We start from the raw sequence: 18974 nt of genomic DNA, 5'->3' as shown, positions 1-18974 counted from the left end.
GCTAAAGAAAGGAAGCACGACAGCTGGAGTTGCAGCCTGCTGTGTACACCCCGCCCTGTTGTGCAGCTTCCCCTTCCTAGAAGCCACTGATCCTGAACTCCCTGTGCTCTGTATAGAGATGTAAAGAGTCCCAATCGTGGGACCAAGTTTCCCCATTACTTACAGAATAAAGTTTTCATCTTTAGCTTGGTATTCAGAAGACTGTACGTTCTGGTTCAGATCTCCTCCGGTCCGCCTGCACCCCTCACCGTCTCTAGGTGCAGCCTGGGTGTGCCGGCACCCTGCCAGGTGCACCCTTACTGGCCTCAGATGCTGCTGCTTCCATTCCTTTGTTCCTCTCTTCATGAACCTTCTCTGCTGAAACCACACCTAATGAATGCTACTACTGCCTGCAGTTGACAGTTCTTTAAAATAGACTGTATTTTCATAATATCTGCATTATGTCTCATCACAGTTATTGTATGCACGCCTGTCTCTTCCACTGCACTGTAGACTCTTTGAAGGACGCCGTACCTTATGAACAGTGTTTCAGATGTGAGCAGTCAGTAAAAACTCAGGAGGATACTGATCATTGCTTTACTTTATGACCATTAACCTGCCCTGTGCTCAACTGCTTTATAGACATGTGCTGTTTATGGTCCCTGAGACTCCTAAGAGAAGTCTAATAGTTGTTAATCATGGGTGGGACTATTCATGACATCGCGTATTTGTCAATTTTTTTGACATTGTCATATTTTGTATGTTACAGTAGTACATGTTTAAAAATATCAAAGTAATGTCTCTCTTTATTTTATCTTTTAGATATTGCTGTATGGAGATTTGCCAAAAAACAAAGAAAATATAATATATTTGGCAAATCATCAAAGCACAGGTTTGTATTTCATTTGCATGAAACAGGTTTCTCTACGCACAGTAGGAGAGTAATTCAAAGTAATGTTCTGATATTTTTAAATGGATTTGTTGTTGTTGGTAAAACATGAATTTTCAATGCAGATATTATATGTGACCTCGTATTTTTGTGATGTTAGTTTTTTGGAAAATCAGGAATGTGAAAGCTGTGAATTTTCCTTTTCCCTCTGCTGGGTGTATATAAGCTATTTTCTTTCCTTTTTTTCTCTTTCTTTGAATATTCTTCCTTTTTAAGTTTTGTTCTTGGAAGTGGAATTTGTGGATCATACTGTATAAACATTTTATATTTTTGATTGTTAAGCTGCAGAAAGGTTGTACTGATTTGTGAGTACTCATTTCCTTAAACACAGTATTAATTACTAATGTCTGCAGTTCCTTTTGCTTCTTCAAATGTTTGGGTTTAATTATATCTTGCTCTTCTATCAGAGGAATCACAGAAGACTCTGCTCTCCAGTGTAGCGCAGTATATACGTTAAATTAGCTCAAGGTACTTAAAAAAAACACTTTTTATATTGAAATAATTGTAGATTCACAAGGATTTACAAAAATACTATGTAGAGTCCATTGACTCCACCAAGTTTGTCCCAGTGATGGCATCTTATACAGTAACCAAACTAAGAAATTAACAGTGGTTAAGGTACTTTTCAGTTCTCCAAATAATTCAGTCCAAGAAACATCCCACTTCATATTTTTTCAAAGCTGTAACTGCTTTTGATACACACTTCCTAAATTCTGTTTTTATTACTTTAAAAAATGTAGTACCCAGAAGTTCAAAGCTAAAAACAAGCTGATGAATGATAACACCTGATTGAGAAATTACTAATGGCTGTGGCTGTCCTTTATCTTCCTCCTGTCAGCTGTGTTTCTTCACGGTTACTTTTACTACTACGTATACCTTCTGGAAGGTAAAGAAAGGTAAAGAAGTTGAGGTGCATCTTTCTCAACTTATCTTGTTACTGATTACACTCAGTTTTCTAGGTCAAGAGCTGATGCTCTGAAGGGTGAATAGGAATTTGATGTATCTGTATTTCCCTGGCTTTATTACCATGACTGCTAAGACTATTTGATTTAATTACATTTGACTTTAGCAAAGCAACCAGCCCTGTGGTCAGGGTCTGCTTCTAACTCTGACCTATAAAGCAGCCTGACTTCCTCTTTATTTTGACTGTTTCTCCAGTCATATCGGGCTTTTTACTGCTAACACAGTCTTGCTATTCCTGTTCTGCTGCTGATGGCATATGTCTACCAGGGTTCCAATATCCAAATAAAAAGCATTTGTGGGTCTAGGGCAGGGAGTGGCTCATGATAGCCCAATTTCCTTTATATTGAGCCCCTGGTTAATTTCATTTAGAGTTTTCTTTCTGTTTAAAGAATTCTCTCTGAAAATTCCTTGTTCAGGTTCCATGCCAACTTTCCTTTTTCCAGGTTTCAATGGAAATAGTGTTCTGCTAACAGAGCTTTGGTACTAGCACAAACCTGTGGAATAAGTACTCCCTGAACATTCCTGGAGGTGGGAGTAGTAGCAATAAAAATAATAATACAAAAATTATAGCCACTGCTGTCATTTGTCTGCTTACTATGTGTTGGCCTTTATATCCATTACTTCAGAGTGAGGACTTCTGGGAAAACATTTGGAAGGACACAGAGTTTTCACGATTCTGTGTTTGGACCTGGAAGGGTAAAATGGGAAGTGTGAGCTCCTTAGGCAGCCCACGGCTGATGTGAAAACGTTACCTGTCTCATCACAGAGAACCAGTCTGCATTCCCGTCCTCTCACCCGACCTCTGAGTGCCTGGACTTTTAGTACCGGCCCCATACCAGTCCGTCATTCGGGGTTAAGAAGGTTGCTTTTTGAATGCTTTAAAAAATCCATAATTTAGGAACATAACTAGATAGTGACTTTAAATTACTTTAGAATTATAGGCTTCAGTTAGAATATGATAGAAGATACGTAGCCTTTTCCCAGAAAAATGGGCACATAAAACTTTGCCTAGAGTTTGAGGTTCCAGAGGTCCCTAAAGCTTATCCAGGGACATGGCTCGTTGGCCTGCTATGTCTAGGTACCGCTTTTAAAACCCTTTTGAGGTATTAAAAACCACAACCGAGTAATCTGAAAATGTCAGTAGCAGAAAGAACACGTCAAGGACTGCTGTTCAGCTTAGGCTTCCTTGCTCTCCCTCTGCGAGGCCTGCCAGAATACAAGAGTCTTTCCTTGGCCGGGCAGCCAAAGAATTGGCATTTGAATTCGTCCCTCTGGTCCCGTTTTCACTTGATGTGCCCCTGCTGTCTCTGCATTCTTAGTCTCTGTTAACTTATTTATGTCCAGAGTCAGCGAGGCTGCAGTGACCACTATTCCTTCCTCTCGGCCTTCTTTAGCTCTCTGCTTTGGACACTCTGTACCTTTTTAATCTCACGAAGGTTCCCTTTTCTTGGTTTAGGTGACATTTGTCTTGACTAACAACATGTATGGGGAGGTCTGGGCTGTGGAGTCAGACCCCAATTCATAAGCTATTCTGCAATAGGCTGTGTGACTGTGGGCAAATGACTTAGCCTCTCTGAGCCTTATTGGTGAGGTGTGAGTCATGTCTACTGGTCAAGGCTTTTAGGCAGTTTCCATAGGCTAGCTCGTAATCTCACAGAGAGCCCGGCTCACACGGGCAGCGAACAGTAGGGGTGATGATGATGACAGCTAATCCCGAGGGCACGCCGGATCCGTGTTAGGCGAGTGCTCACATGCAGGATCTCCTTCAGACCGCGCTATGCCCTTATGAGTTGGGAGCTGTTGTCACCTGATAACACAGATGAAAAAGCTGTCATCTTCTCTTGCTGCCTCTCCTCACTGCCCTCCCCTCCTCTCTTCCCAGTTAATGGGAACAACGGCTTGGGCCGGATCACCATAGAAGAATTCTTACGCAGCTGCATTTCTTGATCTCATGCCAGAACACAAAATGTGTGAATAGTTATTATAAAGGTAATACATTAGCATCTCAGCCGTCAGTAACTCAGCTGTAGTCTAGTGTCTCCTATCTGAAACCTAGTTGAGAATTTAAAAAAGTAAAAAAGATAATTGAGTAGCAAAAAATGATGGCACAAAGCTTGTGTCTCTTGACTGCTAAATTAGTTCTTAAAATTTTTCCACTAAATAGTTCAGAAACCTAAGGGTATAGCCAGGACAGTCCGTTACAACATGACATGCTTTGTAAATTTTACACTTTCTCTTAATAGTTATTGGAAGATGTATCCTAGCCTACCATATAGCCATGTGTGTTTTAATATAAAAATGAATTTTCAAATTCTTCCACATTTTAAAAAATGATTGTTTCAGGAAAAGATACCAAATCTTGTTTTTAGCCTTGTATCCCAAATATGTTCCAGAATATACTGTAGCCTGGAAACCATACGCTAAGTTCTCTGAATTTATTCTGAGTCTGTTTACTTTTACATTAGGTATAGTTATAACATTAGCTTGATTATTTAGTTTCCAAGACATGGTTAGAAAGAAATGTGTTTATCAGTGACTGTTTAATTGATCTGAATTACAGGGAAGGGGATAGGGAGAGGGCTTCTATAGGGAGGTACATACTTTAGAGAAAAGTGATAATTGATAGTTCCATAGAGTAGGCGTCACCAACTGGTAGACACCACTGCTGGGGATCATTTACTACAGGGGAAAATCTTTGCATCACTCTATTTAAAGGAGCCATAATAGGAATTATAGATGTAATCATTGTACCTCTTAAATCATCAAGAAAGAGTTAATTATGAATGATAAAAAAGATTGAAAAGAAAGATTTATAATAATTGATAAAACATTTTTGCAAAAGGATAATTTTTAATGTTAACTTGGCTAATATACTTGTTTAGGATATTCTGTCCAGTATGGTGCATTGCCTAAAGAATATCACACAGCTAAGAGTTAATCTTCCTGTAATCCTGTGGAAAACTGTCCCTTTTGGTTGAAATTTTATTGTTACTCCGTTATTTTCTTGGTTTTTATTTCCTACCGAGTTTTTATTAAAAAAAAAAAAAAATTCCTCTCGAATTTGCTCCTTTTGTTTTCATTTCCCTGGCCCTGAATACACTTGTGATCCGATGACTGAATCCTTTCACAGATTCTTATTAATTTTTTTTCCAAGTATCCCATCTTCCAGTTCATCTGTAGATACGAGAAAAGTCTCCCTCACATTTCTTTTTTTTTTTTTTTTGCGGTATGCGGGCCTCTCACTGCTGTGGCCTCTCCCGTTGCGGAGCACAGGCTCCGGACGCACAGGCCCAGCGGCCATGGCTCACGGGCCCAGCCGCTCCACGGCATGTGGGATCTTCCCGGACCGGGGCACGAACCCGTATCCCCTGCATTGGCAGGCGGACTCTCAACCACTTCACCACCAGGGAAGCCCTCACATTTCATTTTTGTCATTTTCATTCTTATGAAGAAATAGGGTAGTTGGCAGCCATTTTTTTTCAAATCCAGATCTCTCTGGTCCTCCAGACCCTTTACCATTTGCTGGCTTAACTTCATTTTATTTCCTCTTGATCTCTTTAAATCATCTCTTCTGTTTGCCATCTTCTGTACAGTTTGCTGGTCTCCGGTTCTTTGCTTTGGCAGGAAGGCTAGTCCCAAGGAAGGGCTACTTCTGTTCAGAATTTGCTCTGCTTGAAAGATCAATTAACAACCTGTCTCTTCCTGTAGGTTTTTTGAGTTCTTTGTTGGCACCTCACTCGTGCCTTCTTATTTTTGTTTTTTTTGAACTTTTAGTCATAACATATCTATGGAATTAGAGTCATTAGCCACCTGGCTACGTGTCCTTTGATTATGTAAAGAACACATATGTGCCCAGCATAGTTGTAAGCTTTGAGAGATCTTTGTTTTGAATTCCATTATAACCTGTTATTGTGTCCTGAAAGTCATTGGTCAAGATAAAATGTCCTTGCCTCTTGTTGAACATATTGGTATATACAGAATATTTACTTGCACATGACAGCTTCATTTAGCCATTTTTTTGCTTATAATTTCATGTTTTCTAGACGTCAAGAATGAGAGAAGCCAAAATATTTTATTTTGTTCATGCTGCTTTTGGATTACTCTGATGGTTTGTGACTTTTGCATTTTATCCCTGAGACGAGAAGCTTTTCAAGAACCGTAAAAACAAAAAAAACAAAAACCAACTAAAAAAACTCCACAGAATTTATATTTTGCAAATGTCTGAGGTTGTTTTAAAGTAATTTAACAATTCCAACCCTAATATTTTTCAAAGCATATCCTCATACAGTCTTGTGAAGAGGCATTTTGTGTTTCTGTGGAGGGGATGCTGGCGTTCAGCCAGGGCCGCTTATGCACTAATTGATTCTGTCTTTGCAGTTGACTGGATCGTTGCTGATATGTTGGCCATCAGGCAGAACGCTCTCGGACACGTGCGCTATGTGCTGAAAGATGGGCTCAAATGGCTTCCATTGTATGGGTGTTATTTTTCTCAGGTAACTTTCCCATGCTTCTTTCTTTACATATATGTAGCTTATGAAAATTTTAGATTTTAAAATTTTACATACATTTAATATGAATGTATGAGTTTTTTTGGTTTATTTTTATGGGTTTAATAGTTTATTCTAAATTAACATGATTTTGTCTGGCATTTTTAATGGTGTGTGTTTATATATATATATGGTTACCCAGATTGTTAAATTAAATAGAAAAAAATGCCAATGTACAAAAACCAAATAAATAGAAAAATTGAAAGACCTAGAACTTGATGGACACTTACCTTAAGAAACTAAAAAGTAATTATCTGTAGGATATAAAAAAATAGTGAGCTATATATGTAAAGTGCCTAGCATGAGTGTCAAGTACATAATAAATATTCAATATATGTTACTTTATGCAAATCCTTTAAAATTACATAATAACCATCAGGTCATGGAACTATATAACAGGCTCTTTGATATTCAGAAGGGGATTACTAGCATTTTTCTATGCCTTTTCTGAATATATTATTTGATATGTAATTTTCTAAATATTAAGAATGAAATTTGTATGGAAGACAGACTTGTTAATAAGACTTTACTAATCGATTAAAGAAGAAAAGCTAAAGTTATGGTGAGCTCTGAAAATATATAAATCTGAAAGTCATCTGTTGGACACAAGACAGTGGTACCACCGATCTGTGCTGCCCCAAGTCCCATGATCAGTGACCCTGTGGTGTTGGAGGTTAGTGTACTTACTGCCCGTCTCCTTTCCTCTTTTCCTGAGTCTTTTAAAGGGAAATAAAATTCATATATATTTTGACAAAAAGTATTTTAAACTATTGGGTGCATGTATAAACGGGAATAGATTAATAAGTAGTGGAATTTATGCCACGAAGTAAAATTTTCTTTTAAAAGGATTTTTTTTTTACAGTTTGTATGAAACAGAAATAATGCTATTCAAAAATAGTTATTTACAAGCAAAATACGAGGAAACAGACTCTCCAGTTTTATATTTCTTATAATTATTATATTTATAAAATATTAAGTATTTTATATGTGTAGAAAAATGCATATTAATATATAGACATTCAGAAAACTAAATATTTCCAAACTGCCAACTTGTGAGCATTATAAGATGCAGATTAACTGTAGCATTCAGAACAGAGATCTCTTTGCTCCCTCATCCCAACCAAAAGCAGGTGTTTTGGGAACCTTACTGTTGGGTTAAATTAAAAAATAAATAAATAAAAAGGGCAATAGCGAGCTTTTGCTCATTTAAGCCCTGTGAGTATAACTAGAGATATGTATGACAGCTGTGATTGACCCCCACTCTCTTTCCTCCACTCTGCTTTCGTTTCTGGCTATCTTTATTATAACACTTATCAATTCTCTTTATATCACACACGTATACATATTTTGCTTCCTCACTAATCAGGGAGTTCCTAAGGAAAGATACCTGGTCTTCACTTCTGTGGCTTCCATATACCTGGGAAAGAACTCAGATGTTTTTTAATTAAAATAGACTTTAAGGGACTTCCCTGGTGGCGCAGTGGTTGGGAATCCGCCTGCCAGTGCAGGGGACATGGGTTTGATCTCTGGTCTGGGAAGATCCCACATGCTGCGGAGCAACTAAGCCCGTGCGCCACAACTGCTGAGCCCACGAGCCACAACTACTGAAGCCTGTGCACCTAGAGCCTGTGCTCTGCAACAAGAGAAGGCACTGCAATGAGAAGCCTGCGCACCGCAGTGAAGAGTAGCCCCCGCTCACCGCAACTAGAGAAAGCCTGCGTGCAGCAATGAAGACCCAACACAGCCAAAAATAAATAAATAAATATGTATATTAAAAAAAAGAACAAAAGATGCTCCTAGTTCTCTAAAAAAAAAACTTCAATAAGCAAATTAAATGACTGGGAAGAAATAGTATGTGAAGAATAGACGTCATGGCATTGAAAGCTTGGGAAAGTTTCACACTGCAATGTATGCATTCTTTGGCTTTAATTCTAAAGAGTTAGTGAAGAATGAATTTATTCTCATCAGTCCTCTTAGTTTGGGTAAATAGTGACATACATTCTGTAGAGCATTTTGAGTTTCTTCTCCGTACTCAGGCAAGCCAGTTCACATGTGGAAGGAACCATGACCAGAATCTAAGACCACCTTTCCTCTCCTCTTTATCCTATCCCCTCCTTGCTTCTCTTTATTTCCTTTGACTCATATTCTTGATTAAGACAAAATCAAATTCATCCAGTCGGTTAATTTTACAGATGCGTTCAAATTAGTAGAAAGGAGTACAAAAAAATAGCTGACCTGATGCAAAGTTTCAGTGAAGTGCACTTATGAGGTTTAATTAAGGCTACCTTAATTTTTGTGAAGGTGCCTGTATTAGCCTGCTAGGGCTCTCATAATAAAGTATCACACTGTGTGGCTTAAACAACAGGAATTCATTTGCTCACAGTTCTGGAGGCTGGAAGTCCAAGATCAAGTCCTGGTGTCAGTGGGGTTGGTTTCTCTTGAGGTCTCTTTCTTTGGCTTGTAGACAGCTGCCTTCTCCCTGTGTCTCTCCTTTGCATGCACTTGTCTGTGTCCTAATCTCTCCTTATAAGGCTCCATTTCTGTTGGATCAGGGCCCACTCTTACGACCTCATTTATTTTCCTAAAAGCCCCATCTCCAAATACAGTCACATTGGGGGTTAGGGCTTCAACATAAGAATCTCGGGGGGGAGAACAGAATTCGGTCAATGACAGTACGACATAAATATGTAGCAGGGTCGGTTTCTAAAATTTCGAAGATAGTATTTGTTGAAAGGAGAATTTTTAGTTATTCCATAATAAGTCATTGGAGAAATTGAGCTAAGATCCATCTGATTGAATTTTTGATTTTAAAAAAATGTATTTTTAAGAAAGAAAGCATTTTTAACTGCCAACAGACCTAAATATTCATGTGTTTTCCAGTAAAATGTCGCACACAGTTTTATTTGAATTGTATTAAAAACGTAGGAGAATTTTCAGCTAGTGTTCTCTAGATGCTAACAGATGAATGTATTAAATATAATTTAATTCCTAAAATGTAATTTTATTCTTCACTCTTTGGGAATAAAGTTAACCCTTTTGATGACTGGCCGTTGGATATTTTAATAGTAAATACGTTTTTCCCCTCTTTTTTCCTTTTTTTCTTTTTTATGTGGCAGCATGGAGGGATCTATGTAAAGAGAAGTGCCAAATTCAGTGAAAAGGAGATGAGAAAAAAGCTGCAGAGCTACATCAATGCAGGAGCTCCAGTAAGATTACGCTCATTTTCATTAATTTTCTTACCATCTCTCATTCTTTAACTTAAACATTAAATTAGCATTTAAGAATTGTTTTGAAAATATAGTATCCCGTGTGTAATAAATAATTCAGAGTTTTCGAGGCAACAAAAACCCTCTAAATATAGGTAAGCAGTTATTTTTGGCCACCCGAAAGATTGCGGCAGGCGATTGGATCCTTTGCTGGTAGTTGTCAGTATTGACCTTAAAGAGGAGTAACAAGAACATTTGCTGTCTTCAGTCTATAAATAGAAAACAGAACTGCGCTTGTAACCTTAGCTTCAGCCACTTCAGAGCTCCTCCAACTCCGCTTCTTCAGTCACATGGAGTTTTAGAACAGCTGTTTTCTGTCGGTATAAATTTGGATTTCTTGTATCTGTTGAGTTATTTGAAAAGTCAGGAAAAGTATGAACATCTACAAATGAAGAATCATTGAGTGTAAATGTTACTTATAAAACCTTGCTCCGTCCAGAAGGAATCTCAACATTCTTTGAAGAATGCCGATTGCTGCCCTATAGCTTTTCCCCCGCGCTCTCCGAGGACAGAGCACCATGACTGCAGTGACCTCCTGAGCTTTATTCCCCAGTGCATGGCATGCTTTTCTGTCCTGGTGCTCAGGGGCTTAGCTCCCAGTTACCAGTTCTTTTCTTCTTTCTTCTTTCCTTCCTGCTCTCCTGCTCCCCGCCCAGTTGCCCCCTCTCTCCACCTTCCGCGTCTTCTCTTCTTGCTCATGGTGCCTTCTTTCCTTGTGTGCTTGGTGATCTTTGTCTGCTCCTGATTGTACCTGGAAAATTATTTGCAGAAATCAGCTCAAGCGTAAGATGAAACTGCCTTCCCCCAGAGAACAGTGGCATTTGTTTTAGCTGGGCCCCTCAAGGTGCCTCTCGTCCGGGCCCTCCCAAACCAAATGCTGAGCTTGAGGCTGACTGGACCACCCAGGCGACGCAACCAAGGTGGCAAGTGCACGTGAGGCCTGGATTGCCTGCATTACTTTTGCACCAGGAGTGAAGCCTGTGGCGCTCTCTCCGCTTCTGGTTCACTCTCACTGTTTCCAACAGGAGGTCTGTGGCCTTCGATTTCCGTTCCCCTCACCTTTTGAATATCTTAGAACGAAAGTTCTTTTCTGGGCTTACTTCTGCCTTACTGTGTTTGCTTTAATCTTGGTCTTACCATCTTGTCAGCTCTTGGATACTTTTAAGATGATGTTATATCCAGCTTTTTAAGTTGTTTTCAGTAGGAAAATCAGTTCAAATAACCTAATCTTGGGCTACCGGAGAACGTTTCTGTTTTTCAAGGGCAAGAGTCTAGTGTTTTGATGTTCATGCAGTGATGCTGAATGGCAGGCTCGTGAGGCAGTGCTGTGAGCCGCTGTCACTTCAGGTCACTACAGGTCTGAGGCCGGTTTCTTAGAGTCTGGATGAATCGTCTTTTTTTTTTTTATTTTTGCGGTACGCGGGCCTCTCACTGTTGTGGCCTCTCCTGTTGTGGAGCACAGGCACCGGACGCACAGGCTCAGAGGCCATGGCTCACGGGCCCAGCCGCTCCGTGGTATGTGGGATCTTCCCGGACCAGGGCACGAACCTGTGTCCCCTGCATCGGCAGGCGGACTCTCAACCACTGCGCCACCAGGGAAGCCCTTCATTTTTTAATATTAAAGGCTATGAAACATACATAATCTCAGACTCTTCATTATGCTCTTTTGTTTCTGAAAGTTAATCACATAATTGACAGGGTGGAATATATTTATCAAGTCAACTTCCATATGGCTTAATTTTCCTCACAGAAATCTATGGTTAATTATTAAATCAGCTCTTATTATTCACTACTAGTATTATTTGAGAGACTGCAGAATTTTGTTTCCAAAAATATGTCTGAATTATCAATTACTAAGAAATACATCTTCTCAATAAATATTGCTGAGACAATATTTTTATAAGGTACTTATCAGTTGGGGGTGCAAATGAAACATTTATGACAAAAATAACTACTTCATCTATAGAAGTCACTTAGTCAGCATTGGAGCCATGCAGTTTACAGCACAAATATGGAATCTTTTGCTTTGTTTCTTCCCAAATTTAACTCAAGTTCCTTTTCAAATGTGAGGCAACCTAGTGCATAAGAGTATTGGCTTTGACATCAGATTTGAGTTTAAATTCCAGATCTGCCATTTAAACTTTGTTACTTTGTACATCACTTCACTTCTCTAAGCTTTAGTTTCCTTATATGGTAAATTTGTTAATATTTACTTAATTTGGTAGATAGGATTAAATAACATGTTTGAAAATTATGCTTATTGTATTTTCCTATTGCTGCTGTAACAAAGTACCACAAACTTACCAGCTTAAAATAACACAGACATTGGATGTAGCAGCAAAAGCACAGGTAACAAAGATAAACAAATGGGACTACATCAAACTAAAAAGTTTCTGCACAGCAAAGGAAATAATCAACAAAATGAAAAAGCAGCCTACAGAATGGGAGAGAATACTTGCAAACCACATATCCTATCCAATAAGGTGTTAATTTCCAAAATATTTGAGGAACTCATGCAACTCACTAGCAAAAAAACAAATAACTCAATTGAAGATGGGCAAGGGACTTGAAAAGACATTTCTCCAAAGAAGACATACAAATAGCCAACAGGTGCATGAAAGGTGCTCAGCATCGCTTATCATCAGGAAAATGCCAGTCACAACCACAGTGAGTTATCACCTCACACCTGTTAGGATGGCTGTTATCACAAAGTCAGAAGATGGAAGTGTTTGTAAGGATATAGAAAAGTTAGCCGATGTTGGTGGGAATATAAGAATTCCATAGTGGTACAGCCATTATGGAAAACAGAATGGAGGTACCTCAAAAGATTAAAAAAAGAACTACCGTATGATCGAGCAATTCCACTCCTGGGTATATATCCAAAAAAATAAAATTACTATCTTGAGGAGACATCTGCATTCCCATGTTCATTCACAGCAGCCAAGATATGGAAACAACCTAAGTGTGCGTTGACAGGTGAATAGGTAAAGAAAATGTGGTGTACACAGACACACACACACAAAATGGAATTTTTTCAGCCTTAAAAAAGAAGGAAATCCTGTTCTTTGCAACAACATGGATGAACCTCAAGGGCATTATGCTAAGTGAAATACGCTTGACACAGAAAGACAAACACTGCATGGTCTCACTTATATGTGGAATCTAAAAAGGCTGAACTCATAGAACCAGAGGGTAGAATGGTAGTTCCCAGGGCTGGGAGTTGGGGGAAATGGGGAGATTCAGTTACAAGATGAATAAATTCTGGAGATGTAGTGTACAGTATGGTGACTATACTTAATAATAACATATTGCATACTTGAAATTTGCTGGAAGAGTATGGTGTACACGTATAGTAAGGCATCGCATTGTACACCTTAAATATATACAGTTTTTATTTGTCAATCATACCTCAATAAAGCCAGAAAACAAAATAATACTAATTTATTATCTAAATCATTCTGGAGGCCAGCAGTTCAAAATGGGTCTCACTGGACTAAAGTCAAGGTGGCAGTGCACTGAGGTCCTTAGGGAGATTCCGAGGGAGAATCCATTCTCTTGCCTTTTCCAGTTTCTGGAGGTTTACTGCCCTCCTAGCTCACGACTTCTTTCTGTCTGCAAGGCCAGCAGTGGCCGGTCTGTCTCCTTCGTGCTGGCCGTGTCTGTGGTTCTGACTCTTCTGCCTCCCTCTTTCCTGTCCTTATGATCACGTGATCGCATTGCCCCCACCCCCCCACCTGGCGTTCTACGATCAGCCCTTACCCTGAGGTCCAGTGGCCGGTAGTCTTAAATCCCCCTTTGCCGTAACCTGCCCTATTCACAGGTTCCGAGCATTAGGAGCTGGACGTTTGGGGGAGGGGCCGTTATTCTGCCTGCCACGCCCGTGTTCATCTGTGTGATTTTATCACTGTTTTCTGATCATACATAGGGCACTTGCATAATTAAATAATATACTCTTTGAGGAAAGAGATACTTTGTATCTTCCACATTTTTGTATTCTTTCCTCTGTAAATGTGCAATGGAATTTTTAATGGGTTGCATGTTTCTGATTATAAATGTAGAAAACTTTGTAAAGAAGTTATCCTGTGCTAGATTGGTTTAATTTGGGAGACAGAAGGCAGAGAGGAACCATCTTATTTATATTCTGTGCATCTCAGTATGAAATAGCTTTTTATTTAAAGAGAAAGCAAGTAATTAAAAGATGTCTAGCTAATCAAAACTTATTACGTTCTGAGATATTATTTCTGTATAAATGCGCCTGCTTTGGAACTCTTCAGTAAGCTAGTAGAATTTTTAAAAACCAGCGGGAGAGGAAACAATATGTTTGAAGAGCTGCCACACAGGGCTTGATATTCTCACATATTTCCTTTAATCCTCACAGCAACCCTGAGTCTTCATTTGGGAGTGAGAAACTGAGGTTCACTTAAAAAGTAAATTAACTTTTCCTAAGCATGGAGAAAAGGCTGTTTTTAGTAGAAAATCATCAGTTCAATAGTTGGTTACAATTTGAATATATTTTAAACTCTTAAATAGCTCTTTTCTTTTCGAGTAGACTGTTAATGTGAAGTATAGCCTGCTAATTTTCCGGTAGGGGCCAAAGTGCGTGTGTTTAAAGTGGTATGTCACATCTTGAATATAGATTTTTCTTATGTGGAAGGTCATCACTAAAGAAAAACAGACTCTGGTTCCTTCCAAATGAAAATTTAGCAGAATAAAAGAGTTATATGAACAGTAGCAAAAATCTTTTGCATAATTTGATTGGTTTGTGACAGTTTGTCAGTTTTTTCCTGTCCTCCTCATTGCTTCCCTGTCCTTGAGCAGGGATTTCACTTATATTTTCCTTAATTGAGAAGCAGGTCCAGAAATGTCGGTCCCTGTGGCCATTCTTCTCTTGCCCTAGTGCTCTACTTTTAGTCCCTCCACTTCCTCTGCTGTCACCTTCTCTATTTCCAGGGGAACTAAAGAAGGGAGCAGCCTTTTGGTCAGCAATTTGAAAGCCGTAGCAAGGAAGTTATCAGATGAGAACACCTCTGTTGTCCTGGGCTCTCATTCCTGAGAGAAGCAGAACTGCTTTGTCTCATGGCCTTTGGAGGGAGTTATTGAGAAGGCAACACACGAAGCTGGTGGCAGGGAAGGCAGGTCCCCTCGGTCAGGGTGATTAGCTACTCATGTCACGTTGTTCTTCTTCCCGCCAGATGCCCCATCGCAGATTTCTAAAGCAGATCTGTTTTCACTGTAACAGCAAATTGCAACGTTATTTTGCACCAGGCACCGTACTGAGTAGACTATATGACTTACCACCTTTTTTTTTTTTTTTCTTAAGAAGCGATATGAGTTTAATTACTCTGGAAACAGTCACCCCCCAAATGATGCCTGAACCTGAAAGGTACATAAAAATGACCAAAAATATCTTAAAATAATAGAGCTGAAGGTTAATTGTCGTTTTTCCCTCAGAGCAAGTGTGTGTTCAGCTGGACAGTAAATTACAAACCATGTCAAACCATGTTAAGGCAGATGATAAATCTGGGTGCATTTGTTATGACTCCCGGGCAAGTGACCTTGTGGGAGCGGGGCGTTCTTCCTCCCAGCTGTGTGGTCAGTCGGCCCAGGACGGGGCAGCCCTGGAGGCAGCAGGTGGAGACCAGGCCCTGCCTGTCTGGCCACTGCTCGTCCTGCTGACCGTCTGTGACTGAAGTGGACACAGCGCCCTGGCCCTTGTTGACATCACTGATGCACACCCACTGCCCGTCGACCGACTCCTTCCACAGGGTCACCCTGTTGTCTCCCCTTGAGGCGGCCAGGATGTTGGCTGTGATGGGCTGGCTCCCGTGCCATACAACATCAGTGAACTTGTGCAGCAGTTTGGGCGACCACGCACTGCCCGAGGCACCATCACAGGCCCAGATGAACACTGGACCATCCTGGGAGCAGCTGGCAATGGTGCTGGTGGGCAGGCCGATGGAGGGGGCCCAGGCCACATCTCAAACCCAGTCAGTGTGCGCTTCCAACTTCTGCCCTTCCTTCCACTGCCGCCCTCCTCCTCCGTCCACGGTTTGATGAGGTTGTCACAGCCAGCTAATGCAAACTTCTTGATGTAGTTGGGCTTCTGCCCAGATGGCTGGTCTGTGAGGCTTCCAGGTCCGACAGCAGGGGCCCAGCTGACGGCATTGCAGCCAATAGTGTGAGCACTGTTGGTCTTCTTCACTTCCCACCGGCCCAACCTGGTGTAAGTCAGCAGAGAAATGGCCCCATCCGAGCTCCCACAGGCTAGGATCGGGCCGTAGTCATGGGGGGCCCAGCACACAGAGTTTACTGAGGAGTCGTGTCCCGTGAGCTCATGCGTCTTCTCCCAGGTGCCATTTTCCTCTTTCCGGTCGTAGGAGCAGGATGCCAGGACATTGCCATGCATGGGGTGGGCCCAGGCCACTCGCCACACAGGACCCTCATGACGCCTGAGGTCGGCGACGAGGATCTTTCCTCCGCTGAGCACGTCGAAGGTCTTGACGGGCCTGTCGTCAGATGAGCAGGTTGCCCGGCGGGTGCCGCGGTGGTCCGCCTGGGCATCTCGCTGCAGAGGGAGGGCTGCTCCGGAAGCCTGCGGAAATCACGCCCTCATGGGGCGTGTCCGCAGTGGTAATGACTGACGCCACGGTCACGGCAGCTCCAGGCCTTGGACATGGCAGGTCCCGGCGGCGCGTCGACTTACCACCTTCTGTCGTTGTAACATCCCAGTGAGGCGTAGGTGCCACTGTTGCTTCATTTTATAGATGAGGAAACTTAGGTGCAGAGAGGAGGAGGTCATCCAGGGCCACAGGGCCTGTGAGGGGAGAGTCGGGATTGAAGTCAGTTATTCATACTGCTCTGTGCTTTCTCTAGTGACAGTCTTTGTAAATACAATTTCCCATAGAAGACCACCTACTCTGTGGCGTAATGGCCATAAAATAGCTTTATTTATTGTTTAGCCAGTGACCTTAATAATTTAATAATAATTCATTGTGTGACTGTTATATTTTACTTTATTAATGTAACTTTTATTCTGTGTAATGATTAGTTTCTTTTAAAGTTTGGAACCCATTCGCTGACTTGTGGAAGATAGTAATGGGCTTTGGCCTGTTTATTTGTTTATTGAGATGTAATTCACATACTGTGAAATTCACCATCCTAAAGCATGTCATTCAGTGGTTTTCCACGTATTGGCCAAGTTGTGCAGCCGTCACCACTATGTAATTCCAGAACATCTTCATCACCCCAAGGAGCCTGTGCCTCTTAGCAGTCGCTCCCTGCTTGCTCCTCTTCCCATCCTGCGCCTAGAAAATCTGTACAACTTGTGTGGTCTGATTTTGCTTCATGCCATTCTTCCACTTCCACATTGAGTTACATTGGCTTTTTCTTAGTCCTGCAGCGCCCCAGCTCTTCCCCACCTGAGAGTCTGCACACAGTGCGTCTTCTGTCTGGTGGCTCCCTCGCTCTCTTTTACTGAAGTACTGTTGGTGAGGTGTGATTGACGTGCAGTAGGCTGCAGACGGTTACTGTGCAGAATTTGATGAGTTTTGGTGTCTGTATACAAACCATTGCCACAGTCGAGATACTGCCCATATCCACAAGCTCCAAAGGTGTCCTTGTGCCTCTTTGTGCCTGCTCCGTCTCAAGGCAGTCACTGAGCTGCTTTCTGTCACTGTGGATTAGTTTGTACTTTTTAGAATTTTATATAAATGGAATCATACAGTTTGTACTCTTTGTTTGGGAGTGAGTTTGGCTTCTTCCACTTAGCATAATCATTTTGAGATTCCTCCAGTCATTGTATGTATCAATAGCTTGTTTCTTTTTACCGCTGCTGAGCAGCCTTGAATAGAACTGGTGAGGGTGGGCGTCCTTGCCTTGTTCCTTGTCTGCTGGGGAAAGCACCTGTTCTTTTATCATTCTTTAGGCCTTAGACCCATCATCCATTCTAGTTTCCCTCGTGTCATTTTCTTTCATATCACCTTGTTCTTTTTCTTCGTAGTCACATAGTGTGTAATTATATATTTGTATTTGTTTAGTGTACTTTTTTCTCACTTGTCTCCAAAGACCATATTGTTTTGTTACTCTGTATATAGCACCTGGCACATAATAGGTGTACAAGAAATATTTCTTGAATGAACCCTGCATGAATAGTTCTTTCTTACTTTCTTGCTAACCGTCAGTGTTTTGTTGTTTTTTTTTTTTTGCGGTACGCGGGCCTCTCACTGCTGTGGCCTGTCCTGCTGCGGAGCACAGGCTCCAGACGCGCAGCCTCAGCGGCCATGGCTCACGGGCCCAGCCGCTCCACGGCATGTGGGATCTTCCCGGACCGGGGCACGAACCCGTGTCCCCTGCATCAGCAGGCGGACTCTCAACCACTGCGCCACCAGGGAAGCCCCCGTCAGTGTTTTTTAAGTAAAACATCTGAGAGACAGAAAATAATACCACATGAGTTATTAACCATTCCAATCATGAATTGTTTTATTTATAAATGATTGAGTGAAAAGCTAATAACCTTCACTAATTGCTTTCATGGCTTTGAATACAAACTTCACTAATTTAAAATGTTTTCTCGTGAGAATGAATTTGTGGTTTTGGGAACTAATTTTAGTATTTTTCTTCTGGTTCCTGGAACATCATAAGGAATTCTTAATTAAAAAAATTTTTTTACCCAGTTTTCTACATTTTTTGACCACTCTGAGAAGATAACCAAACACAACCTATTAGTTTCTAAGTTAGGCAAAGATAGTAGCTTCTAAAAATTATATATGCAGATGGATAAAAAGCTTCTGCATTTGCATGGAAGTTGAAAACACAAAATTGCAGAGCCACCATTATACCAGCTTTTCAGGTTAAACTTTGGAAGAGAATGATCATATGTTTATCTAATGAAAAAATTCAGATTTTCACATAGGTTCATTTATATCTATGTGAAAATCATAGATCATTCAGATAAAAGAATATTTCTGTGCTGGACATCTAGGTAGATGGTCTTACCTGGGATCTGGTAAGGATGGATAAAATGAGCATACTTTTTTCTCATGAGCTCCTTAAGTTTAGACTAATTGATTACTTAGTAAACATCCAGCTTGATTTATAACTCATTTATAATTGCATTGTTTTAATTTATGAGGCCACTTGTAAATTGAGTCATTTAAATGCATTAAGGGAGTCTTATAAAATAAGAATACTGTGTGAATCTTTTGAAATATGAACATCTATTACCTTTTATATTGTGGAAATTTATATAGTTATGTATATAACTATATATCT

General features: G+C 40.6%; 1 protein-coding gene and 1 pseudogene across 3 annotated transcripts in view; one reads left to right on the top strand and one right to left on the bottom strand.

Moving 5' to 3' along the window:
* Nucleotides 1-18974, top strand: part of AGPAT5 (1-acylglycerol-3-phosphate O-acyltransferase 5) — a 62557-nt gene that overhangs the window by 17108 nt on the left and 26475 nt on the right. For 2 of the 3 annotated variants that reach the window (XM_060291528.1, XM_030830140.2), the window contains exons 2-4: nucleotides 802-871; nucleotides 6269-6384; nucleotides 9555-9644. In XM_060291528.1, coding sequence (XP_060147511.1) covers nucleotides 802-871; nucleotides 6269-6384; nucleotides 9555-9644 — 276 coding nt within the window. The remainder of the gene's footprint in view (nucleotides 1-801; nucleotides 872-6268; nucleotides 6385-9554; nucleotides 9645-18974) is intronic. The other variant, XM_060291527.1, reaches the window with a different exon arrangement.
* On the bottom strand, nucleotides 15197-17297 carry LOC115841162 (protein SEC13 homolog pseudogene; annotated as a pseudogene).

Source organism: Globicephala melas, chromosome 21, assembly GCF_963455315.2.
Source record: "Globicephala melas chromosome 21, mGloMel1.2, whole genome shotgun sequence".
Lineage (NCBI taxonomy): Eukaryota > Metazoa > Chordata > Mammalia > Artiodactyla > Delphinidae > Globicephala > Globicephala melas.
This window is presented reverse-complemented; position numbering and strand designations above follow the sequence as displayed.